Below are 26,634 nucleotides of genomic sequence, written 5' to 3' on the forward strand. Positions count from 1 at the left end.
TAATCTATAAATCGCTGCTGTGGGAATTGTTGTAAGATGCTTACAGAGCCAGAGAATATATGCTGCATGAAGATAGAACAGGTATAGTTTAGTTAAATTACTGTTATAACTTGTCATTTTGTCATCTTGCTTTTATGACATGCTATTGAATTTGTGTTAGTACTGTAATGCAGTAACATGGCCTCACTCCTTTGTTGCGTGTTCTTGGGGGCGGGGTTTATGTAAATTCTAGGGTTAGTGATGTCACTAACTCAGGAAGAAGCTTTTTGTAGTCTCTACCAGCCGTTTGTTGTAGTCCTTAAACAGAGAATTCTTTAAAAGAAAATATATCTGTTTGCAGTGAACTTTCACAGCTGTAACTTTGCAGATGTTGTTTATGCTCAAGCAGCAACATTACACACTAACTAAAGTTAACAAAGTGAAATCGCAATGAACCACCCCTTTAAGTACTACAACGAGCTTCTTTCCGGGTTGGTGACTGTTGTGTTTGTTAACCAGTTCTTCATTGTTATCTGTTGTCATAATACTGTTGTGAAATCATACTTGTGTGCATGCCTCTCTGGTGTGCCGTATTCTGTGCTGCTGAAGTTTCAGTGAGTAAAGTAGCGTTCTGCCAAATCGCTGTTTGTGTGTCTCGTCCTGAACGTAACATTTGGCGACAAGGATGGCTTTATCTTTACCACCCCCTGAGCCATTTCTGCCCCACGCTGGTGAACCTGTCGTGCCGTGGGAGCGCTGGTATGTGTCATTTCAGATGTATCTTGTTGCCGCGGGCTTGGATGATGTCCCGAATGAGAGTAAATGTGCGCTTTTCCTCCATTGTCTCGGAGCAGAGGGATTACGGATATTCTAGACGCTCGGCACCACGAATACATACTCTGATGCTGTTGCCCGATTAAAGGGAAATTTTCAAAAGACTCATAGCATACTGTTGAAACGCTTAAATTTCAGACAAAGATGCCAATGATCCTGTGAGTCTGCCAGCCAGTTTGTCGCTGATTTAAGAAGCCTTGCTGAGCCACGCAAATTCTGTGCTCTCCGTGATGAATTAATTAATTAGAGACCAACTTATTGAAAAACAAAGAGCGCACGAGTCAGAGAGAGACTGCTTATTGAAGATGATAAACTTACACTGGATAAGGCTCTCACTCTGGCACTCCAAATTGAAGAAGCTACTCAATGTGCAGCTAAAATAGCAGAGAATAATGCAGCTAAAACTGATTTCACCACTGTACCCACAAATGCAGTCACTGAGGGGGGGCTCCAGCCTGCAGGTGCAGTCATCCAGCAAACACAGCCTCAATCAAGTCAACAGAGACAAACGTTTGGAAACTGTGGCTCCAATCGCCATGCCAACAGGTCCCCAGACTGCCCAGCAATCGGCCAAAAGTGTAGGCATTGCGGTAAGCTTAACCACTTTGCAAGGTGGTACAGATCAAAGTCTAGATCAGTTTCACTTAACACATCTCGGCCCTCACCAGCAGTGATTCACACAGTTGGTCCTCACTCAGTCACCTTCTCTACATGTGGTGTACAGCTTAAAGACTTTTGCATCCCACTACTTCTTGACACAGGAGCTAAAGTGTCATTGTTTAATATGGCCACCTACAAGAAATTTTTCTCTGACGTGAAGTTACAACCATCGCCTTTAAAACTCTGTGGGTATGGTCAAGCCAGCATTGCAGTGACTGGAGTAGTTAAGCTGCCAGTACAATATGGGCAAAAACATCTGGTAGATTTCCTGTTCTACATCACACAGCAAGGAGCCAATATTCTGGGTCTGGACCTGTTCATTAGTCTTGGGTTTTCTCTGCATGACAACAGCGGAACAACTATCCTCCAAGTGGACTCCCCGTGGCACACACAGTTTCCCACATTATTCAGTGGTTTAGGCTGCCTTTCTGCTTTCGCCCACAGACCCTTGCTTAACCCGGATGTTCCACCCTTTATCCAGCCACTTCGAAGAGTGCCTCACACAATGCATGACAAGGTCACTATTGAACTGCAGGGCATGCTAACAGCAGATCTCATTGAGCCCATTGATGCCTCTCCTTGGTCTCAAATCTTGTGATTGTGCAAAAACGGTCAGGGGGCATACTTCTCTGTGTTGAACTTCGTGGGCCTAATAAGGCAGTGCTGCCAGACAAATACCCGCTACCAACGATTGAGGAACTCACCACACTTTTCCATGGCTCCTCAGTGTTCATGGAAAAAATCTAAAGCAAGGTTACATGCAGATACCCCTGCACAAAGGCAGTAGAAACCTGACTGCATTTGTGACTTACATGGGGGTGTTCCGCTTCAAGAGGATTCCTTTTGGCCTTAGTTCAGCACCTAGCTGCTTTCAGAAAATCATGGCCACTGTACTAGCAGGGCTCCCGGGTACGGCTGTGTACTTAGATGACATTGTTGTACATGGAAAGGATGTGTGTCTCATGATGACTGCCTGAGACGGGTGTTCACAGCTCTGTGTAGACACAATCTGACATTGAACGCAGATAAATGTGTGTTTGCAGCCACAGCAATACAGTAGACTTTGTTGGTCTTCAAGTGTCCAGCTCGGGTATCACACCACTGCAGTCCAACGTGGAGGCCATCCTCAACCTTCCTGTGCCAACATCGGCTGGAAAGCTTGCATCCTTCCTCGGCATGACTGCTTACTATCTCAGATTTTTACCTCAGTATTCTGCAATCACTGCCCCCCGCGAAAGCTGCTCAAACATAACGCCTCCTGGCATGGACAGCAGAGTGCGAATGTGCTATTCAACAGCTCAAGCACCACGTCACGTCACCACCTACACTAGCTCATTTTGATCTCTCCAGTCCCACCCTAGTGACGTGACGCATCAGCAGTGGCAGTTGGAGCAGTCCTGTCTCAGATGCATGGTGGCATTGAAAGGCCTATTGCATTTGCTTTGCGGGCTCTGAGTACAGCTGAGCAGAAGTACTCAGTGGGAGAGAGAGGCGCTGGCGTGCATTTGGGCATGTGAGCGCTGGCACATGTACTTATATGGATGATCATTTACACTCAGAACAGACCACCAGGCGCTTACTGCCCTCATGTCTTCCTCAGGAATTGGCCACAAGCCACTCAGACACCACCGATGGGCTGATAGGTTGAATCAGTACAATTACCAGCTACAGTTCACCCCTGGAAAAGACAATGTGGTTGCAGATTTACTGTCACGTTCAGCTGTGGAGTCAACCAGCACAGTCAGGCAGCCAGAGTCAGACATAGAGAGTGACCTTGTGCAGTTAGTGTATGAGCCCTTACGGTCATCAGTGTCTCTTTAGGAGCTTCAGTGAGAGTCTGCAGCAGACTCACTATTCATTACTCTCAGCACCTACATACAGTCAGGATGGCCAGCTCAGGTGAGCTCTGACCTGATCCCCTATTCACGAGTTAAGTCAGAACTGACATGTTGGGGTGAGTCTAGCATTGCACGGGGGAACAGAGCAGTCATTCCCCCGCCACTTAGAGAACGGGTTCTCTCAATGGCACACGAGGGTCATGTGGGGATAGTTAAACTGAAGCAGAGATGCAGAGACTTGGTTTGGTGGCCAGGGATTGATAGAGAGCTAGAAGCTCTTGTACGTGATTGCACACCTTGTCTACTTAGTGGTAAAACAGGAACTCCAGCTCTGACACCCTTGCAGCCTGTCGACTGGCCCGCCAAGCCATGGGAGCATCTCCAGATGGACATCTGTGGAGAACTTGTCTCTGTTCCCCACCATCAGCGGTTCCTGGTTGTGTTGTATGACCTCCATTCGAAGTGGCCTGAGCTTGTGCTTATGGGCTCAGTTACAGCCTCTGCAATGATTGATTTCCTGGAGCAACTCTTTTCCCATTGGGGCATCCCGCATGCCATTACCACAGATAATGGGCCGCAGTTCATTTCCAGCGAGTTTTCATCCTATCTGTCGGCCAAGAGAATAGCCCACATACGTACTGCCTACTACCACCCCCAAGCTAATGGTGGCAAGATTTAACCAAAGTCTGAAAAATGGTATACGTGCACACCTTGCCCAAGATTTCCATTTAAGGCTGCTCTCTCCCAGACACTCTTGCATTATCGTGCCACTCAGCATGCCACTACAGGAGTATCCCCGGCCAGTCTCATGCTCGGCAGAGAGCTGGAATTACCATTGACCAGATTGTGCCCACCTCATCTGCTCCCAGTGAGCACTTCGGCCCGGGCACAGTTTCATCGACACCAGCACAACATGAAAGCCATATATGACCGCAAGCATCACGCTCGGCCTACCAAGATACGAGTACAGGATTGGGTAAGATCCCGTAGACCACACCGCAGCAATAAACTTGAATCTTTCCTGTCTGAGCCTCTTCAGGTCAAACGGCAACTAGGGCCAGTCACTTTTGAGCTTGCTAATGGATCCCGCTGGCATGCCAGTTGTCTCCGAAAAGTGCCCAAACCTTCCACTGTGGAGAAAAGCCTAAACCGATCTATGGTCATGGACTCCATTCTGCCCCCACCAAATCTGGATTCTGGTGAAGTAATCAGACAGGAAGTGGGAACTGATCACTGTCAAAGTCCACAAACTGCAGATGCCCCTGTGTCAACTCGCCCTGTGAGGACGATGGCACATCCTGCGCATTTCCAGGACTTTGAAGCTACATTTCATACTTAAGCTTGGTGGGAGGGGGGAAAATGTTGTGTTTGTTAACCATTTCTTCATTGTTATCTGTTGTCGTAATACTGTTGTGAAATCATACTTGTTTGCATGCCTCTCTGGTGTGCCGTATTCTGTGCTGCTGAAGTTTCAGTGAGTAAAGTAGCGTTCTACCAAATCGCTGTTTGTGTGTCTTCGCCTGAACGTAACAGTGACATCACTAACTCTAAAATTTACATAAACCCCGCCCCGAGAATGCACAACAAAGAGTCTCTCCATCATTGTCAGACTCCATGTAGAACAGAAAAGGCTGAACAGTTTCTGACATTTTCAGTGAGTCTGAGGTAATCGGAGCTGCTAACATGAGCTCTTGAAACTCTGCCCTCTTCTTGAGAGCAGCAGCTCATTTGCATTTAAAGGGACACACACAAAAACGGAGTGTGTTTGCTCACCCTTAAAAAGTGACAAATTTAACATGCAATAAAAATTATCTGTGGGGTATTTGAGCTAAAACTTCACATACACACACACACATCAGAGACTTATTTTACATCTTGTAAAAGTGGCATTATATGACCCCTTTAATGCGACACAAAACAATTTATCAGTTTACACCCTCTACAAAATGTGGATTAGTCAGTAAATAATCATATGTGACATTTAATATTTTGGCTTTCATCACTATTTAAGTATGTTTGTCTTTCTACAGAAAAAATATTAACACAATTAGTAACTTTAAGGAGTAATGCAATATTGTAATGCATTACTTTTAAAAGTTACTTTAGAAATTGTCTAAAGTTACTTTTAAAAGAACACTGCATAACAAACTACAGTTAAAATGATAATCAAGTACTTTACATGTGCTTTAGTATGTTAGTAAACACATCAAAATATGCGTACTTCTTAAAGCATGACAAAACATTAATAAAACATGATTAAAAATGTACTTTAAGGTAAGACTTTTAATTTGACATTATTATAAAGTGCACTTTTTAAAAGTATACATAAGTGTCATTAAAGTGCACATTCAGTTAAGCAAGTGCACTTCTTTTTCACAAGGGGATGTTCTACCACAGGGGTATCTAAACTCGGTCCTGGAGGGCCACTGTTGTGCAGAGTTTAGCTCCAACCCCATTTAAACACACCTGAACCAGCTAATCAAGGTCTAATTAGGCATACTAAAAACTTTCAGGCAGATGTGTTGAGGCAAGTTGGAGCTAAACTCTGTAGGACAGTGGCCATCCAGAACGAGTTTGGACACCCCTGTTCTACCACAAGCTTAAATTATATGTACAACTTCAAATACATTTAAATACATGTACCATACAATACATGTAAATACATTAATTTACATGTACCAGCAGGAAGTGGGGCGTAGAAGCTGCCCTGAGTGGGTCCATCAGGCCCAGAGCTGAACACACACCCCGGCGGCCCATCACACACTCGACTGGGGTAGGGGCTGATGGTGTGTTGGGCAAAATAGAGCTTCCTGTCAAAAACATACGCAAACAGGAGATCAATTACTGGATTATTATTATCCCAGATCATTTTCAGGCATTTGTTCAAATGGGGCACATACAGGGTTAAATGTTGCACAGTTGAGAAGCAATAAAAATGATTTCAATCAGTCTCGGCTCATCTGTGAACGTCACGTGTCCCCCCTCACACTCGCCTGCTGTGTTGCTGCTCAACCAAAGCCACGTAGAACTCAAACTCTGATCTCCAGCGACGGCCGCCGTCACATGACCGCAGTGTAAGCATCCAGCGAGGGCGGGGGTGATAGGCGTGAGACACACACACGGTCATCCGCGTGCTGAAGTTGCTATGGGGACTGCTGTAGGCCTGTTACCGTGACAACACATCGATCAGTGTTTGTCAGCTCAGATGGAATGGGGCTATAAGGGCAATTGAAGCATGCTGAGGTGATACGAACACGCGGCTGCGTAAATTCATCCGAGGATGATGGAATTCTGAGGCGTCGCAATACATTACGTATATTTAAAGCTTTGTTTTTTCACCGAGGCATTAGCAAACAGGCGGTAATGGTTTTTGTCTGTGTAGTGAAGGTATTACGCAATGTGAAAAACACATTTTCAAGCCATAATTATGTTTTCAAGAAAATGGCTTATCACAGCTGTCTCACGACAACTGTTTGTGCTTGTATAAACTGAACTTGTTTCCTTTTCTTTGCTTAATGGAGAATATTCAACCGGCAGTCATGCGAGTCTCTGTGTGTGTAAATGTTTGCCAGAGTAAGGCAAAAACAAATAGTTGGCTTTTTTCCAATTAATTTGTGTGAATACGAATTGAATTGATCACGGCTCACGGGATGTTGAACTGGAATGACAGGAAGAAGAATTTACTGCAATTCAGAGAAATTCAACAGTTGCACAACAGACAAATTTCATTAGTTAAGGCCAGTTCACAGGAAGGACTATAAAGATAAAGATATATATAGTTTTTCTGAATATAAAAGAACATTACCCTTGGAATCACTTATACGCTAATATAGTTTTCTTTATAGTTATCTATATTGTTATCGTTCTTGGTGTGAAGGGGCCTTTAAACAGTGGGCAATTAAATAATTATTAAATAAAATGATTAATTTCACTAATTATTCCCCTATGTAAAAAAAACAACAAAAACAATTCTCAACTGATCGGATTTATTTCAATTCTGTCAAAATATTAAATAAACCCATAAAATGTTTTTTTTGCCACACAAAATATTCACCACATTGTTTTCAGAATCAAAATTTTAATAAAAAATATCAAAATTTGAATGTGTTTATATTACATAAATTAGTAAAATGAAAGTTATACTTAAATATAATATGAAATAAATATGTACAAATACAAATTCAAATTTGTTTCAAGCACTGATTATTTACCAGAAGAATGTAATGTTTTAACAAATGTCCACCTGAGTGTACAGTGTTGTTATTGTTAATTAAAAACTAAAACTTATAAAAAATAATTTTCATTAATTGAAATAAACCTGAAATTAAATAATGAAAAACTTCAAATGATGAAAAACTTGAAGAAATGTTGCCTTGGCAACTGAAATAGAAGTAAAACTGAAATAAAAATAAATTAAAGCTAAATATAAATTAAAAATGTAGCTGGAAGCAGCAATTAAAGGGTCAAGCACAAAAAAGGCATGAGTTATGCAAGCATGGCTGGAGCATCAGACCAACTGCAACAATGAGTAATTAAATTTTAGATGATTTTAGTCAAAATGGCTGAAAAATCTTAAGTAGTAACATGACTTAATTGCTTATCACTTTCGACCAATAGGTGGCGATGTAACCAATTTGATGTGATGTGGTCAGTGTGGGGTGACAATGACGCACACAAAGCCTTGTAGAGATACAGCCTCAAGAGTCATTTTGGCATCATGCCATCAACTTCATTGATTCGAATAAATGATAATTTATATAGTATATCAATACGAAATCCATTACTTTTTGCTGGCATTGATCTGATTCAGAAAAAGTAGGTTTTAAGTTGTTTTTTCCTTTAGAAAAAGTAGGTTCCCTTTCGTGGGAACTATCGACGCTGCGTGAAACGCATTGGGAACCTTCTGCGTGATATCGTCATTGAAGCACTCCTGTATCCAACCAATCGTGTAACGAGACGTCAGAGGCGGGTGACGTCACGGACCAGGAAACTATAAAGCATGCCCGGATGCAGAGAATGCTAGCTTCTGTTATCTTCAGCAAGCGCTCTATGTTATCCCGTGTGTCTTATTTATTGTTGTCTGTCCATATATATATATATTTCTCTGGTCTCACTCTTCGTCTGAGGACAAGAGTTGCAGCAACAAGTGTGTGTGTGTTTAAAGATCGCTGTTGTGCGTCTTATTGTTTGTCATTCTCTCTCTCTCTCTTTGTCTGAGGACAAGAGGTGCAGTACAAACATACATACATACACACCCATAAGACACAAATATAAAAGTAAGAAATGGCGGATGAAAGCAGCAAGCGATTCAGGAAGTGTGTGCATCCCTGTACTCGCTTTATCCCCGACGGGGATACACACGATATGTGTGTTATTTGCCTGGGGGTTGAGCACGCGCAGGCAGCTCTCGAGGGAGCTGTCTGCGTGCATTGTGAGAGGCTCACCCTCAGAGTGCTGCGATCTCGCCGGGCACTCTTTGATAAAGCGGAGGGTGCCTCGGTTGGTGTCCCCCGCGGATCGGGTCCCGCTGCTGCCGAGGCAGAGCGAAGGCTCCATTCGTGGGGTTCACAAATGGATCTGGCAGCGGGGGTTGAGACGGGCCCCGCCCTATCTCTCCCTTTAGCTGCCAGACCCACTGTCTCTCCTGCCGTGGTGGAAGCACGCCCAGCGGTTTCTTCCCCTCGGGGAGAGACATCGGCACTTCATCTGTCTTCATCTGAGGATGTTGACGTGATGAGTGTCGAAGCAGCGGATGAGGAACCGCCATCCTCTTCTGCTGCACATGAGGAGCTCATGGAGGTAGTGGCCAGAGCTGTTGCCAAATTAAATATTAGCTGGCCAGAAGCAGAGCGGGGAGATGTAAAGCCCAAAAGCAAACTCGATGAGCGCTTTCTCCCCGCGCGGTCACTACCTCCACGTCGGTGCTTGCCGTTCTTTCCGGATCTACACACTGAGGTGTCTAGATCTTGGAACAGACCGGTTCAGCATAGAGTGCTCAGCCCCCAGACCTCGGTCTATAGTAATATCGTGGGGCTGAAACAGTGTGGCTATGCGGCGATGCCCCGGGTTGAAGAGACGCTCGCGGGCTATCTCTCACCCGAGTCGGCGTCGTCCCTAAAAGCACCGACGTTGCCCACCAAGCCCCTTAAGACTACATCTAACTTGGTGGGCAAAGCTTATGCGGCAGCAGGGCAGGCAGCAGCGTGTCTTCACACCATGGCGCTGCTGCAAGCTTATCAAGCTGAAGTGCTGGGGGAAATAGATGCCAGCGGGGAAGCCACATTTGAGTGCATCCAGGAACTGCGCATGGCGACAGACCTGGCTCTCCGTGCCACCAAGGAGACGGCTAAGGAAGTGGGCCGTTCTATGGCAGCCCTGGTGGCCACGGAGAGGCACTTGTGGCTGAACCTCTCCGACATAAGGGACAGAGATAAGTCTGCCCTTATGGACGCGCCGCTGTCTCCTGCGGGCCTCTTCGGTGACGCAGTTACAACTGTCGTCGAGAGGTTCCAGGAGACCAAGAAACAATCTGCGGTGTTTCAGAGGTTCCTCCCCCGCCGGTCTAAAATCCCCGCCGAGACTGCACTTGATTCGGCTGACTTCTGCTGGCACGCCGTTTCAGAGCGCCGAGCCAAGTGCTCAAAAAACACCAGAGGCCAGTCTCGAGAGACTGGTTCCCTTAGTAGATTTTCTAGAAGAATGGAAAACTCTACCGAATATATCAAATTGGGTGCTGCTCATGATAGAAAAGGGGTACAGAATTCAGTTCGGGTCTCGCCCGCCCAGATTCAATGGGGTCCTTCCCACAGTGGTGACCCCCGAGCAGTCTCTGGTTATGGAACAGGAAGTTATGACACTTTTGCAAAAAGGAGCTATAGAAAGGGTTCCTCCTCCCAGCAAGCTGTCAGGCTTTTACAGCCGCTACTTCATAGTTCCAAAGAAGGATGGGGGACTTCGTCCTATCATAGATTTACGGGTGTTAAATCAGTCTGTACAAAAACTGAAATTCAAGATGCTTACACTCAAACAGATCATTCCCCAAATCAGGTCCGAGGACTGGTTTGTGACGATAGACTTGAAAGATGCATACTTTCATGTGTCCATCCATCCTTCTCATTGGAAGTTCCTCAGGTTTGCTTTCGGGGGCGAAGCTTACCAGTACAAGGTTCTTCCGTTTGGCCTATCATTATCACCCCGCACATTCACGAAGTGCGTGGATGCAGCCCTGGCTCCTTTGAGACTCCAGGGCATTCGCATACTGAATTACATCGACGATTGGTTGATTCTAGCTCGCTCAGAGCAACAAGCAGTTCAACATCGAAATGTTGTTCTGTCTCACATGAAAAGGCTTGGGCTGAGGCTCAATGCCAAGAAGAGTGTGCTGATACCGGCTCAGACCACCAATTATCTAGGTGTTATGTGGGATTCCACAATAATGCGGGCACGTCTGACTCCTGCCCGTGTGAGCTCTGTTCTGTCAGCCGTAAAAGGGGTGAAGTTAGGCCAGTCTCTCACTGTGAAACAGTTTCAAAAACTGTTGGGTCTAATGGCAGCTGCGTCCAACATAATTCCTTTTGGCCTCCTGCATATGAGACCCCTACAGTGGTGGCTCAGGACCAGGGGGTTTTCCCCGAGGGGGAACCCTTTTCGAATGATCAAAGTCACACGGCGATGCCTTCGTGCTCTAGCCGTGTGGAAAGACCCCTGGTTCCTGTCCCAGGGTCCCGTGTTGGGAGCCTCTGGTCGTCGCGCAGTGCTTACGACAGACGCTTCCCTCACGGGCTGGGGAGCGATCATGAGCGGTCGCTCAGCTCAGGGTCTTTGGGAGGACCATCATCTCTCCTGGCATATAAATCGGCTGGAGATGATGGCGGTGTTTCTAGCACTAAAACACTTTCTCCCAGACCTGAGAGACCATCATGTGCTGGTCCGCACAGACAATATGTCAGTGGTCTCTTATATAAACCATCAGGGGGGTCTACGGTCTCGCCAACTAAATTACTTGGCCCGTCGGATCCTCCTGTGGTCTCAGGGGAAGCTGCTTTCGTTGAAGGCAGCCTATATCCCCGGGAGTCAGAATGTGGGGGCGGACGCCCTGTCGAGGCAGGGGCTGAGGCCCGGGGAGTGGAGACTCCATCCAGAAGTGGTGGATCTCATTTGGAAAAACTTTGGTCAAGCACAAGTAGACCTGTTTGCTTCGGGAGAGTCAACCCAGTGTCCGCTCTGGTACTCCCTCACGCATCCAGCACCCCTGGGTCTGGATGCCATGGTACAGACGTGGCCGAGGCTACGTCTGTACGCATTTCCCCCGTTCGCTCTGCTCCCACGAGTCCTGGAGAAAGTACGCCAGGAAGGGGTCAGCCTGATACTGGTGGCCCCATACTGGCCGACCCGCATATGGTTCTCGGACTTGGTGTCCATGATAGACGGCGCTCCGATGGAGCTCCCCTTGAGACAGGATCTTCTATCTCAGGCGGGCGGCGCGATAATACATCCCCGCCCAGAACTATGGAAACTATGGGCCTGGCCTCTGAGGGGGACAGGTTCATAGAAGCTGGTCTCTCATCTGAGGTTGTTGAGACCATACTTAGCTCCAGGGCTCCCTCCACGAGGAAGCTTTACTCTTATAAGTGGAATCTATTCTCTACCTGGTGTAGACAACATGAAACGGACCCTGTCCGTGCTCCTATCAGCTTTGTGCTATCTTTTCTCCAAGAAAAATTCTCGGAGGGCTTATCCTATTCAACCTTGAAGGTTTATGTTGCGGCTATATCAGCCTATCATGTTGGGGGGGATTCCTCGGTCGGTCGAGACCCCCTCGTGTCACGCTTCCTCCGTGGTACACTGAGGCTGAGGCCTCCAGTGCGCACAAGGACCCCGGTCTGGGACTTATCAGTGGTTCTACGTGGGTTAGCTGAGGCTCCCTTTGAACCGCTGGAGGAGGTGTCTGCAAAGTTTCTGACTTTAAAGACGATATTTTTACTTGCTATTACTTCTCTAAAAAGAATTGGAGATCTTCAGGCCCTTTCAGTGGCCCCCTCGTATCTGGAGTTCGCTCCTGGAATGGTGAGGGCATTTCTTCATGCTAGACCTGGCTATGTGCCTAAGGTCCCCACCAATGTCCCGGGTCCCATTGTGCTTCAAGCTTTTCATCCTCCTCCTTTTATATCCTCGGATCAGGAAAAACTAAATCTGCTTTGCCCAGTGAGGGCTTTGGACGTTTATGTCCACAGAGCTGCCCTGTGGCGTAAAACAGAGCAATTGTTCGTCTGTTACGGTTCTCCTAATAAAGGTGGACCGGCGTCCAAGCAGAGGATGAGCAAGTGGGTGGTTGAGGCCATCTCACTTGCATATAAAGTGGTCGGACAGTCCTCTCCCTTTAACGTCCGCGCTCATTCCACAAGGGGTATGGCGGCATCAAGAGCTTTGATGTCTGGCGTCTCTATGAGTGACGTTTGTGATGCAGCTGGATGGTCAAGCCAGCACACATTTATCAAATATTATAACCTTGATGTGGGCTCCACTCCGGGGTCCTCCGTACTGTCGAGCTAACATAACAAGCATTTGAAGTACGGCACAGTTGGGATTGCGTTCCCAATGCGTTTCACGCAGCGTCGATAGTTCCCACGAAAGGGAACGTCTCGGGTTACGGATGTAACCCTGGTTCCCTGAGTAAGGGAACGAGACGCTGCGTCTCTCGCCGTACCCCTGCATGCTTGCGAGAGCTTGCTTCAGATTTTCCACAGAAGCTAGCGTTCTCTGCATCCGGGCATGCTTTATAGTTTCCTGGTCCGTGACGTCACCCGCCTCTGACGTCTCGTTACACGATTGGTTGGATACAGGAGTGCTTCAATGACGATATCACGCAGAAGGTTCCCAATGCGTTTCACGCAGCGTCTCGTTCCCTTACTCAGGGAACCAGGGTTACATCCGTAACCCGAGACGTTTTCAAGTAAATTCAAAATGGCGGACAGCAAGTTCGACCGACTATGGCATAATTGGTATCACTGTTCTCGGTATGACTTAAGGAATCCATCAGGAAAATAAATTTGCTTATTTTTCAATAAAATAAGCAAAATAAATGTTTTGAGTACCTTTCAAGGCATCATGCCGAACATGCATACTGAATTTTTTAATGCTATGCCAATGCGTTCGTGAAATATAGCATTTTGTGACAAAATTCAAAAAGGCTGACACAGGAAAATTAGATATTGTTCGACTTGGCATGCTGCCCCAAATCTAAAGAGACTTGATGAGACTTGAAGCAAAAATAGCCATTTTTCATATCTTCTGACCACTAGGTGGCACTGTGCAGGTACTCTCAGGAATAGCCTTAGATAAAGCCTCACGTCTACTTACTTTGTCAAATTTGTTTGCAAATTATTCAAAAATTAGCTTGAATTCCATTACTTTTTGTTGCCATGGTCTGAAGTTGATCTTATTTGATTTTCATGAAAATCAAAGTAAGGGTCTAAGAGGAGTTCGAAAAAGTAGGTTTTTCATAAAAATCTAAATGGTGGAAAAAATTGAATGATGGAAAATTAGGGCATAGGGTGAATTCAGTGCTTTGCCCTTAATAATAAGAACACGAACGATACAATAGGTGTCTACACACGTTCTGTGCTTAGCCCCTGATAAAAATGACAAAAGCACTTAACAAAATTACAGAAAAGGATCAGGGCCAAGCAATAATAAAAAAATAAAACCATCTCGAGATTAAAGTTGTTAAATTAAAAAAAAAAAAACTCGTAAAATTTTGAGAAAAAAGTCTAAATAAAATGTTGAGAATAAACTCGTTAAATTACGAGAAAAAACTAGTTAAATTTTGAGAAAAAGGTCGAGATAAATTGTTGAGAATAAACTCATTAAATTATGAGAAAAAAGTTGTTAAATTACGAGAACAAATTAGTTAAATTATGAGAAAAATGTCATTAAATTTCGCGGAAAAAGTCGAGATAAAATGTTGAGAATAAAGTCATTAAATTACGAGAAAAAAGTCATTAAATTACGAGAACAAATTCGTTAAATTATGAGAAAAATGTCATTAAATTTCGAGAAAAAAGTCGAGATAAAATGGTGAGAATAAACTCATTAAATTACCAGAAAAAAATGGTTAAATTACGAGAACAAATTCGTTAAATTATGAGAAAAATGTCGTTAAATTTTGAGAAAAAAGTCGAGATAAAATGTTGAGAATAAAGTCATTAAATTATGAGAAAAAAGTCGCTAAATTACGAGAACAAATTTGTTAAATTACGAATTTGTTCTCATAATTTAACAACTTTTTTCTCGAAATTTAATGACTTTTTTTCTCATAATTTAACGAATTTGTTCTCATAATCTAATTACTTTTTTCTCGTAATTTAATGACTTTATTCTCAACATTTTATCTCGAATTTGTTCTCGAAATTTAACGAGTTTTTTCTCGAAATTTTTTATTGTTTTATTATTGCTTGGCCCTAATCCTCTTCAGTACAAAATTACTAGCTTTTAAAGTAGAATTAAATTAATTCTCTAGGAATTTAAACATACCAGTGTTATTTTAGCAATATTTACTGTAGATTCTAAACAGTACTAAAATAACACTGTTATGTTTAAATTCCTAGATAATTTAATTCTACTTTCTTAAATTCCAAATACATTTGTGCATCCTATTTGCCTCAATTCAAATTTAACTCATATTCAGGAACAGAAATGAAGTTTGAAGACATTCTCGATTCTCTTCTGAATGGAACTCAGTCCTGGTGTTTATTGGTGTCTGTGTGAATGTGTGTGGCCATACAGACCTGAAAGAATGGCACATCCCCGTGCCCAGCCGATGATGCTTGCCAGGGTGCAGGTACACTGGCACTTAGTGAATAGCGATATAGAGGAACAGCAGAGCCCATCTCCAGTTTAAACACATAGACAGTAAGGAGACCACCTGCAGAATTGTAAAAGAGACTTCTTTCAAAAACGTTAAAAAAATCATAACTTCTAAAGTAACGTTTTTTGCAAAAACTTGTTTAAATGACAACCCTTGAACCTTGATACATTAGGATGGGAATGAGTCTTCACTATATTTTGAATATACAGTATTTCTGATAAAACATGATTTTGCCAATGTTTAGGATTGCACTAGCATTTTTGAACTCAAAGCTAATAGACATGGACACAAAATGTGGATTTAATAGATTATTTAATAAACCAATTAAAATTGCAACAGTATGTCAGGGGATGTATATAAATAAGGGAGTGCATTTGTTTGCAATTTATTTTGGGATTTCACAGGAGAAGAACTGTATGTGTGAGAGCTGTGTGTGCCTCATAAAAACAGTATTGTTTATATGAATATGCTGCCCATGAAAGGGTCCTCCAAAAAATGTTTTATGACTTGTAAGGGGACGATTCAAAGTGAAATATCCTCGACCAGATACTGCAGCCACTGTTCAGGGAGGACAGACTGCATAATAACAGACTTTATAGACTTCAAAAAGCCATTGCAGTTAAAAGAACATCCAAACTTTTGTTTTCAAAGCACATTAAGTTCATTAGGTTAATTAATTGTGGGAATATAGGCAGAAATTTATTGCACTTTGTAATATTCTGCAGACAATTTCTAAACTAAAAGCAGATTTCAACTGATTTCTAGCTGGTCATTACTTCTTATGCAATATACACCATAAATATACAAAGATGATGCACATATTACTATGAATGGGAGAAAGTGCAACAAACAATATGGCGGAGTAAGTGCTCCGCCATATTTTGAGCTGATGTGATTGGTTGCTGAAACCACGCCCGCGTAGCTCGACGTGACCACGTTAGCAAGCAAAGGATAGATACTATCTAAATTATTAATAAAGATAAGTTTTATCATCAGATAGTTCTAAAGGTTTAGTGTCAATTTACGGTGTTTTTTTAAGATATAGATGCTCCAACACCAGTAATTTGTGTTGGGTGTGCAAATAACAACATGGAACATCAAATGGGACTTCATACCTTTATAATAGAGATCGCGAGATGAATCCAATCTGTGGCACTTGGGTAAAATATACATGTCCATTGCAAAAAAAAAAAAAAAAAAAAACATTTCACATTTCTTCTGAATGATCTGCTCTCTGTCATCGTTCTTCAAGAAAGGATGCAATCTGAGCAGCGATCGTATCTAACAAACAAATGAGCCCGTGTCCAAAGTATATTTTTTTCAAAATAGTGCAGCAATTTTAGTTATAATATCCAAGCAGTGCTGTCAGAGTTGTATATCCCCCTGGTATTGTCATTGTTGTAAATCTCGCAATCAAAACTTTCAGCCAATGCCACGATCCAACAACGTGTGTTCTGTGTCTCTTCCACATGCACGCACACAGACACACATCAGTCTCGAATATTATGCAGCAAGACATATTTTGTAATTGTATAAAATAATCAAGAAAAAAAGCACAAAAACGGCTGGGATGCCAAATTCAGCGGCAGCTGAGGTAACATGACGGCTCACAGACAGCAGCGCAATCTACCTGTCACTCAAGTGACCACGCCCTTAATTATGCAGAACTTTAAGGCTTAATATAATTTAAACGTATAAGTTATAAAAAAATTCACCCCCCTCAGAGTTGTCATGAAGGGCAAAAATAGCAGTATAGACCAAAACCACAATTTGAACTTGTAAACATGTTTTTTTCTGCTATAAACTTGGCCAATTTAACATGGGACTCTATGAGATTCTGCTCTCTTTTGGAGCCTGTCCCTAGCGGCCAGTCGATGAATCGCAGTTTAAGTTACTTCCGTATTGGCTTCACGAGAGAAAGGGGGAGGTTGCCGCTTGCAGCTGCCATTAGAAGCTCCGGCTACAACAGAAACAGTCAGTGTTCTGAGATGCACATGCGCATTGGCTGGTGTAGCCTGAAAAATGCAGCTTGTGTTTTAACTCCGTATTACAGGTGGTATGGTACTTTTTAATGTTTTTACATTTACTATGGCAACTTTTTAATGTCATATTAACCTGTTAACTGTCACGGGCCCACCGGTGGGCCCACAGCCATTACATATTTAAAACAGTAATATTCTATACTAAACCTAAACTAATCTTGACAAACTATATATCATTTGAAAGCTTAGAATCTCTAGTTTATATATTTGGTGACTGATTTTCAAAATAAATTACAGAGGAGCAGTAATTTATCAATTTGCAACAAGCATATTTTCATACTCGTAAGGCATGTTCAGACCTTTATTTTGAAATAGCGATGAACATGAAAAATCATTAAAGATTGGTCGAAACATGTTTGTTTTCATGCCAAGAGTTCAAAAGATAACATCCATTCAATTTTTTGAGAAAAAAAGGTCTGAAAGTGTTTTTAATAGAAAAAAAAATACATTTATGATTGTGGCGTCAAACTATAACCCACATTCATGTTATTTTTATGTTTATTAGAGGCTGAATTCATATCAATTTTCGGCCAAACTTACCATACTACTTCTATATAGGATGTCTACTTCATAAATTGTATGAAAATAATGGAAATATATGGTTCAGATCACTAAAATCATATATGGAAATGGAGGCGCCTTTATATGATCACCAATGGAGCTTGGTTGTCATCTAGTGAAAAAGTGTGGTACTGCGCCCAAACAAAATCTTACTGAAAGCTCATTTTTTGAGATATCAACCTGAAATTTGGAACACAACTTGTTCAGATTTTTGGCTTTGATTTCCTTGCAGTTTTAGTGTAAAACTTGTTTTGTAAAATATATATTTTATATAAAATATAAAATATTATATTTTTACATTTTACATTTTCATAAACTTAAACTTCTATAACTTTTTTTCTATTTCACTTACATAAGTTATTTCACTTCTACAATAATCTGCCAAATTTCATCTTTAAAACAAGACCAGCCTTATGTCTATACTCCAAAGTATTCTTGAATTACAACCATTTAAGTTTGGATAGTGCATTTTCTTGTCTAAAAAAAAAGTGGGGGTGACAGTTAACAGGTTAAAGGATTAGTTCACTTCTGAATGAAAATTTCCTGTTAATTTACTCACCCCCATGTCATCCAAGATGTTTATGTCTTTCTTTCTTCAGTCAAAAAGAAATTAAGGTTTTTGAGGAAAACATTCCAGGATTTTTCTCCATTTAGTTGACTTAAGTGGGGTTCACTGGATTGAAGGTCCAAATGTCAGTTTCAGTGCAGCTTCAAAGACGAGGAAAAAGAGTCTTATCTAGCAAAACTATCAGTCATTTTCTAAAAAAAATAAAATACTTTTTAACCACAAATGCTTGTCTTGCACTGCTCGATCCACCACGCATTATGTAATCACGTTTGAAAGGTCACCTGTGGCGTAGGAGGAAGTACCGATCCAGTGTCTATAAAGCGAACATTAAAAGATTGAGTGCTTTACAAAAAAATAGGTAGAACAATGATATCGGACGATTATGAAGTCGCCCTACCGCGGTACTTCCGCCTACGTCACGCAAACTTTCAACATAATGCGTGACGCATCGCTGAGCAGTGCAAGACGAGCATTTGTGGTTAAAAAGCATTTAATTTTTTTTTTTTTTTTTTTTTTAGAAAATGACCGATTGTTTTGCTAGAGAAGACCCTTATTCCTCGTCTGGGATCATGTAGAGCCCTTTGAAGCTGCACTGAAACTGAATTTGGATCTTCATCCTGTTGAAAGAAAGACATAAACATCTTGGATGACATGGGGGTGAGTAAATTATCAGGAAATTATTAGGCTTACGTATAGCAGCCAATAGAAACAGCTGCTAATAAGGCATATATATATATATATGAACTGCTGAGGTGTTCTTGAGGTGAATTTGTTTAAGGTGAGTTTACACCAAAGATTCACAACGAGACAAGCTGTAACCAGTGGTGTATAAAGTACTTGAAAACCATACTTGAGTAAAAGTATAGATATCTTACCAGAAAATGACTTTGGTAGAAGTTAAAGTTTCTGTTTAGAATGTTACTTGAGTAAAAGTTTTAAAGTATGTGATATTTTTTGTACTTAAGTATGAAAAGTATTTTTTTTTATATTAAATGTACTTAAGTATTGAAAGTAAAAGTACAAGTATGTAAAATACAAAAGGAGCAAAAAAAAATATTAAAAATTGTTCTATACAGTTTGAGCAGCAAGATTGTGCTCAGTTTTAACTCTCTTACATTTTGTTTCTTTAAATTGGCTAAAAGTTTATTGTAATTTTTATACATAAATACTAATATATTAATTATTCATTGATGATTCGTTCATGTTAATTTATAGTGCACTATAACTAATGCAAGAGACAACTTTAAAATGTTAAAATGTAAATGATGAAATTAAAAATGAACAATACTTTTATTAACCTTATTTAATGTTACAAATGTACTCTTATTGTAAAATGTTACTATTTCATATAAATCCAAACAGTCATGCTTAAAAATTACCGTCTTTACACACAAAGGCATAGCATGGGTCTATTATATGTGTACTTTCACACATATTTGGCTCTATTTTAGAAAAATTTATGATTATCTAATCAAAATATGTGTTACAGTGCCGATAAAAACTAAAATTGAATAGGCTACATTTCTGATTTGTTAAGCTTCTGTCGCTGTATGAGAATACAGTTTAAATATGCAGCTTCGCCGGATAATGAATGCATAACAGCGAACAAATAGTATAAACTAATGCAAATGAATGCTAACAATCGTGGCATACAGTTGTTGTTGTTTTTTTTGTCACATTGTTTTAACCGCTTGAGGTTACTACTAATGTCAGCCTCGACGACAAACATACTGTTCTCCACTAATGCAGCATCTAGTCAACAAACTAATTACTTTATAGTGATATGAAAACATGTACTCTAGTGTACATTGTATAACATACCGTTTTGTTGTCCGTTTTAAATCGTTTTGAAGTGACCCGCTCTGTGCAGCGCGCAGCCTCACATCACGTGTCAAAAGAAACCATACGAGGCATCAGTGATAGTTTTTATTTCACCTCTAGAGGCCGCTCTCGTAATGTCTCGTAATGACAGCGCACTCTTCTCAGCCTCTCCAGCAATGTACGCAACCCGGAAAATTAAATCAACCGCGGTTGTGCGAGCACTTGTTTGCACATGATTGCTTGCACTCTGTGTTCTTCCGACTTTATTTTGTAGTAAGTAACGAAAATGCTTTGGGAAAATGTATCGGAGTAAAAGTATATAATTTATTTAGGAAATGTAGTGGAGTAAAAGTAAAAGTTGACAGAAATATAAAAACTCAAGTAAAGTACAGATTCTCCCAAAAAATACTTAAGTACTGTAACGAAGTATTATTACATTTATTTAATGGGAGCATTTGGACCTGGATGATGGATGGGGGTGCTGGACAAAAAAAATGTTGCGAACCACTGTCCATCTTGCCCAACCTGGTTAAAGCTAGTAGAACACCTTAGCTAAGCTGGTGGGGACCCGGGTGAGCTGATTAACCCATGTTCTGAAGCTGGTTTACCAGCTTGACAACCTTTCACTGGGATGACCTGTTTTTTCCAGCAGGGAAGGCATCAAAGACTGATTAAGTTTTGATAAAACAGGTGTCTGTGTTTTTCCACCCGTTCCCCCCAGCAGAGCAGAAAAACAAACCTGCGAGCATCTGTGCCGTGCTGTTGGATGCTGGTTTGGACTGGTTTAAGGGAATTGTGGGATGGTTCCCTGAGGTAGAGCTTGTGAAATCAGCAGTGCTGTGCAGATTATGAGGTCGCTCCATAAAAACACCTGAGAGACACAGAGAGGTCGGACATGTCAGTGTGTACTGGTTTATTTTTTGTTATGTCTCAAATTTAGAGCTAGTCAGTGGAATTTCTTAGGCATGTACCATTGTAGTATTAGCATTAATATTACTACTAGTATTATTAGTGTTGAATCTGAGTATAGAATACCACACAACTACGTTAATCACAGTATTTATCATAGCACCATGCTATTCTCTTTTGATATCATAATTGTACATGAGCAACATTAGCGGTATGTAATGTTTAACGTACACTAAAAATGCACACTTCTGTCTAAACGTTTGGGGCCGGTAAGGTTTTTTAATGTTTCTGAAAAGTCTCTTCTGCTCACCAAGGCTGCATTTATTAAATCAAAAATAGAGTACAGTAATATTGTGAAATATTATTGCAATTTAAAATAACTGTTTTCTATTTGAATATATTTTAAAATGTAATTTATTCTTGTGATGGAAAGCTGAATTTTCAGCATCATTACTCCAGTCTTCAACGTCACATGATCCTTCAGAAATCATTCCAATATGCCGATTTGCTGCTCAATAATCATTTCTTATTATTATCAATGTTGAAAACAGTTGTTACTTTTTTCCAAGATTTTCGATGAAAAGAACAACATTTATATTTTTGTAACAACGTCAAAGTCTTTTTAATGCATTTTTGCTGAATAAAAGTATTTATTTCTTTAAAAAAAATACTGACACAAACCTTGAATGGATATTGTTAAATTCAAAAAGTTAGAAATACTGTTTTTTTGTCAGGATACAGTGATGCGGGATGGGAAATTATGTGGGGAACAGAAAATAACGTCATTGTTTTACATATTTCAAAATCCAGGTTCATGATTTTGAATCTCAGATTTTCAGTCAATACTTCAATACTAATATGTTTTCATATATTTATGACTGAATATATAACGACTGCTATAGTTTAAGCATTACATACTTGATTCTGACTGGTCAATTGATGGCATTTTGTGGTTGAATATTTTTGCTAAACAGTATATAAACAATTTTCTACATAGCTGGTTTAGTTTCCTGTATGATGAATAATGTACAGTCACCTGATCATAACAACAAAAAATAAAGCTCTTGTGGGTGACACTAGACCTTGATGCAAAGCAGATATTATCCCTTATGTAATGGCTTATTGATTAAAGTTATTACCTGACACACAAATATTGTCTCTACTCATGTTTCGGCTCATTGCCCGCTGCCTTCATCTACTGTGCCGTGCCATGAGCAGAAAATCTGTTGTCTAATTAAATAATGCAGCACAAATGAGTCAAGCGATTGTTTTCAATGACCCACTAGAGTGTACCGCACTGTTTAGAAGGCTCACCTGAGCACATATGGCAGGCGATCCCCTGAGCGCTCAGGTTACTGCGCAGGTCTAGCAGTCTCTGCAGGTTGGTGTCTCTGTGGAACAGCACAGGCGCGTGACTGGCCGGCCGCAGGAGACAACAGCACCACACTGAGCCCAGCAGAACCAAAACATACACACCTGAAAAACCAGACAGGATTAGATGTGCGATGTGGATGGCGGAGGATGTTTATCACAACAAGCTAATGCTGGGATTTAAATGCATCCTGCTACATTATGCATGACTGTATTATTTGAAACTGTCTCTAAGTCTATAATTATACCGCCGTTGTTTCGACACTGCCCAGGCTGCTCACCTAATAAGAGGAATGAGCAGTGGGGGCCTGAGAGAAACCTGGCTCTAATTTAGCTTATTGACATGCATATACAGCTGCATAAATATGCATTTACACAACAGGCGTTTGTTGAAATTTCTTGATACACTCCACCATGAAAACACAAGCTTAACTGCATTGTCGCAGGCACATAAGGGATGCAGTTCATAGCTCTTTTGTTTGAACTGTGAATAGACTGACCTTGAGAATAAGAAACAAATTACAGGGAGTCTGAAACAAAACAGCCAGGAAATTTTTATCTTACTCATGCACAAATTGTGTGTACATTAGCAGAAAAATGTAAATGTGACTTGCATGAGTTCACTACTGTACTCTTTGTTCGCTTACGGATAATCATTTACCAGACCTTTATACATGTGTAAGCATTCTTTAGTTCTTATAAAGGCATATTTTTTAAATAAATTTTGGTGCAATTATTTAGACACTGTCACAATGTAAAGGCATTGTAGTAGAAACTCACATGACAAAGATGAATAAACAGGAACTGACTTTACTAATAAACTCAATAATTCCAACAACACCTTAAACGTGTAAACATAACGAGAACCGACAACAGAATGAACATAATGGGATATTTATACACAGTAAATGAGGAACTAAATCATGAACACCTGAACGTGATGAACAACAAATTAGTTACCATAGAATCAAACAAAAAGTAAGACAAACATCATAGGAACTGAACTAAACTGAACAAAACCATGACATACTGTAAGCTCCCCCACCTGGAAGGTGTGACCTCGCGGCTTAAAGCAGAACTCAGTAAGATTTGCTAAGCTCCCCCTACAGGTTCCTTCAGTGAATCACACTGTCGTAAATACTCCAAGCGCAGCTATGGACTACAACGCTCACCAGCGCAGTAGTTTTGCAAACACAGTACAAGAAATCTCGATGGAGGTGGGTAATTTTTGAAATTCTCTTAAAAATGTCATAATATATACATTGTTTTTGTTTTACCGTAAAGCATTTTGTCACTCTCGCGTGAACGTGAACATGAGGCGAGATTGTGTCGGGTTTGGCGAAGCTCAACTTGCGAGTGCTGTTTTCTGGTGTAGACATGCCAGAGGGGGTTAGTGCTCGCTTCAAACACACCACTACAAGTCAATTAACCATCGTAAGGACTTAGAAAACTATTTATGAAGGTAAAAAAAGTTACTTAGTTCCGCTTTAGTCCAACAGGAGGAAAAAGGGTGTAGGCTTCGGTGGAGGGCATGGAGCTGGTGAAGGACAGGAGCCTGGAAGAGTTGCTAACCACAGGCACCAGGGTGGCGCTGACAGTGGGACGAGTCCTGACTGAAGGGGTGGACAGAACCCTGGGACCGATCGGCAGAGGCAGAACCATGATGCCTGGAGGAACCTGCGGAGCAGAGAGGCTGATGAACCAGGGTGACATTGATGGCCTAGAAGCCTGAGGCTGGGCTGCTGGTTCGCGGGACTGAGGCGGCAACAGGGACTTGGCTGACCGGGGCGGCTATGGAGCAAGGGAGGATGACTAGGAGGACAGAGAAAGGGAGGAGCCAGATGATGCCATAGGGGTGGAGGGTGTAGGCACCGCCAAGTCCGTGGCGGAAGTCCGTGACGGAAGTCTGTGATAGAAGTCCGTGGTGGAAGCTGAATGACGACCACTGGAGGCCGACCTGGAGAGACAAGTTATCCCAGCAGAATCTCAGGGCAGTCGGGACACGGAAGCAACGAGGGAGCGCAGCCAAAGTGAGGTCGATGGGCTGTCAAGTCAAGATGGGGACTTGGGACAGGAGGCCTGATGTGATGCAGAGACCTCAACCTCATGCCGTGCCTGTAGAGGCGAAGCCGAGGCGATGCTAACGAACCAAACGGAGACAGCGGCAAAAGCAGAGCCGAGGAGCTGGATGGAAGCAGCAGGGCAAACGGATCCAGGGAACTGGCCTTGACCAGAGGAGAAGGGATCAGGACATCAGAGAATGGAGGCCTTCAGATGGGACCAGAGAATCAAGATGGCAACACAAGATCGGTGAAGAAGGCGAGGACTCAGGGGTGAGTCTTTGGGTGGGAATAGGATCCATGGTCCACAGATTGATCAGGTCCTGGCTCTGGGGTGGACTGATCAGCATGCTTCGTCTCCAGAGATGGAATGGTCTCTGGTTTTAGGACTTGGACAACATTGGTGGTGACCTCGGGTTTGCAGACGGTGAAGGAGAGACCGCCATGTTTCACCATCCAGCCAAAGTACCCCAGAAGACTCGGGTCAGAGGAGAATCTGCATCGCCGGTAAGTTTTTTTTTTTTTTTGTACTCGTTCTTGAGGGTTGATTCTTGTCACAACTGTAAAGGCATTGTAGTAGAAACTCACATGACGAAGATGAATAACAGGAACTGAATTTACTAATAAACTCAGGCCCCGTCCACACGGAGACGCATTTTTGTGAATATGCACAAATTTTTTATCGGATAGGCGTTTCGTCCACATGAATCTGGCATTTTCGAAAGGTGAAACCGCTGTTTTTTGAAACCGGGTCCCAAAGTGGATAAATCTGAAAACGCCGTCTTTGCTAATACAGACATGATAGGAACTGAACTAATCAGAACATAACTGTGACAGACACAACCCTGATTTAGTTACAAAGTAAATACTGGTAATTATTGTTATTTTAGTATTATTTATACTATTACAGTATTTGTTAATATTTAATAATTTTAGCTTAAGTTTTAGTCATTTTGTCATGTTCTATAACAGCCTCAACCATTTTAAGTGTAAAACTGCTATAGGTCTAATTGGAAGGGAACCACCAACTTACATAGACCTAATCTAAACCAAGTATAAATCACATAGAACAGTCAGGTAATGAAAATGTGTTTTTGCAATTTTATATAAGTAAACCAACCCACAAAATGTAGACAATAAACCAGCAATGGATATTGAAACAAATTAAACAATGAGCATGTGAAAAAACAGATTGTATGAATGTAGGCAGACGCAGCTTTAAATAGGTTTCACAGTCCTTGAAACCAGTAAAGATGGCAATTGTAGTCTTGAAACACAGAATAACTCTACTCCACAAAGAATAAATCCAATGTGCAGTCAATCCCAAAAAGAACAGTTAAATCTTCACAATCCTCATGCATGAGATCCAAAGATCCACAGGGTGAAGTAAAGACACAGTTCATGAATGGATATCATCTTTGAACGCAATGAACGGCAGTCATAAAACTGCCAGTAGCAATAAAGAGTCCTTTTTGATTGAGCTTAAAACCTAAGTTTCCCAATCAGGACTCAAAGTGGTTTGTGGTAACACAGAAGGTAGGCCATGCTTCCTCTGCCCGACAAATCTAACTTGCTCTACTACACACCTAAGTATAAACCACCGAGTCTCCTGGCGACTCTGGTGGTGTGTAGTAATATTATGCTCAGTCAGAAAGGACATGTCAACAGGCCCTTGCCTGTTACAGTGCGTTCTTTTTTTCTTTTTTTTTTAGTACTTCAACAAACTTATTTTAGTTAGTTGCCAAGGCACTTGACTTGATCATTTAATCAAACCACCAAAAGTAAGGACAGGTTTACACAAAATTGTATTAAAAATGCTAAAAGAAAACATTTAATGTTTATTTCCAGGTTTATCTGTAAATATTCTTTACTGTGTCAAATAATGTACTACTATTTTAAGAAACAGTAGGTAGGAGTGTATGTACAGTATGCAGCAAGAAGAATGTTACTAGCCTACATTAATACTGCACAGTATGAATTATATATTGCAAACATTAAAAAAAAAAAAAAAAAAGCAAATAAGTACAAGCATTATTCTACACTAAATATCCCAAACACTAGTATGCAACACTGTTGTCACATGACCTCATTGCATTGCATGTGTAATTCAATAAATGGTGTCCAG

The 26,634-nt window shown here is 41.6% G+C and overlaps 1 protein-coding gene across 1 annotated transcript in view; it reads right to left on the reverse strand.

Moving 5' to 3' along the window:
- Positions 1-26,634, reverse strand: part of disp3 (dispatched RND transporter family member 3) — a 59,903-nt gene that overhangs the window by 16,484 nt on the left and 16,785 nt on the right. Inside the window, exons 9-13 of the mRNA XM_067393843.1 lie at positions 22,393-22,554; positions 20,909-21,040; positions 15,098-15,234; positions 6,301-6,474; positions 5,991-6,117 (exon numbers count right to left, since the gene is read on the reverse strand). Of these exons, the coding sequence (XP_067249944.1) occupies positions 5,991-6,117; positions 6,301-6,474; positions 15,098-15,234; positions 20,909-21,040; positions 22,393-22,554 (732 nt within the window). The remainder of the gene's footprint in view (positions 1-5,990; positions 6,118-6,300; positions 6,475-15,097; positions 15,235-20,908; positions 21,041-22,392; positions 22,555-26,634) is intronic.

This window comes from Chanodichthys erythropterus, chromosome 9 (assembly GCF_024489055.1).
Source record: "Chanodichthys erythropterus isolate Z2021 chromosome 9, ASM2448905v1, whole genome shotgun sequence".
Taxonomy (NCBI): domain Eukaryota; kingdom Metazoa; phylum Chordata; class Actinopteri; order Cypriniformes; family Xenocyprididae; genus Chanodichthys; species Chanodichthys erythropterus.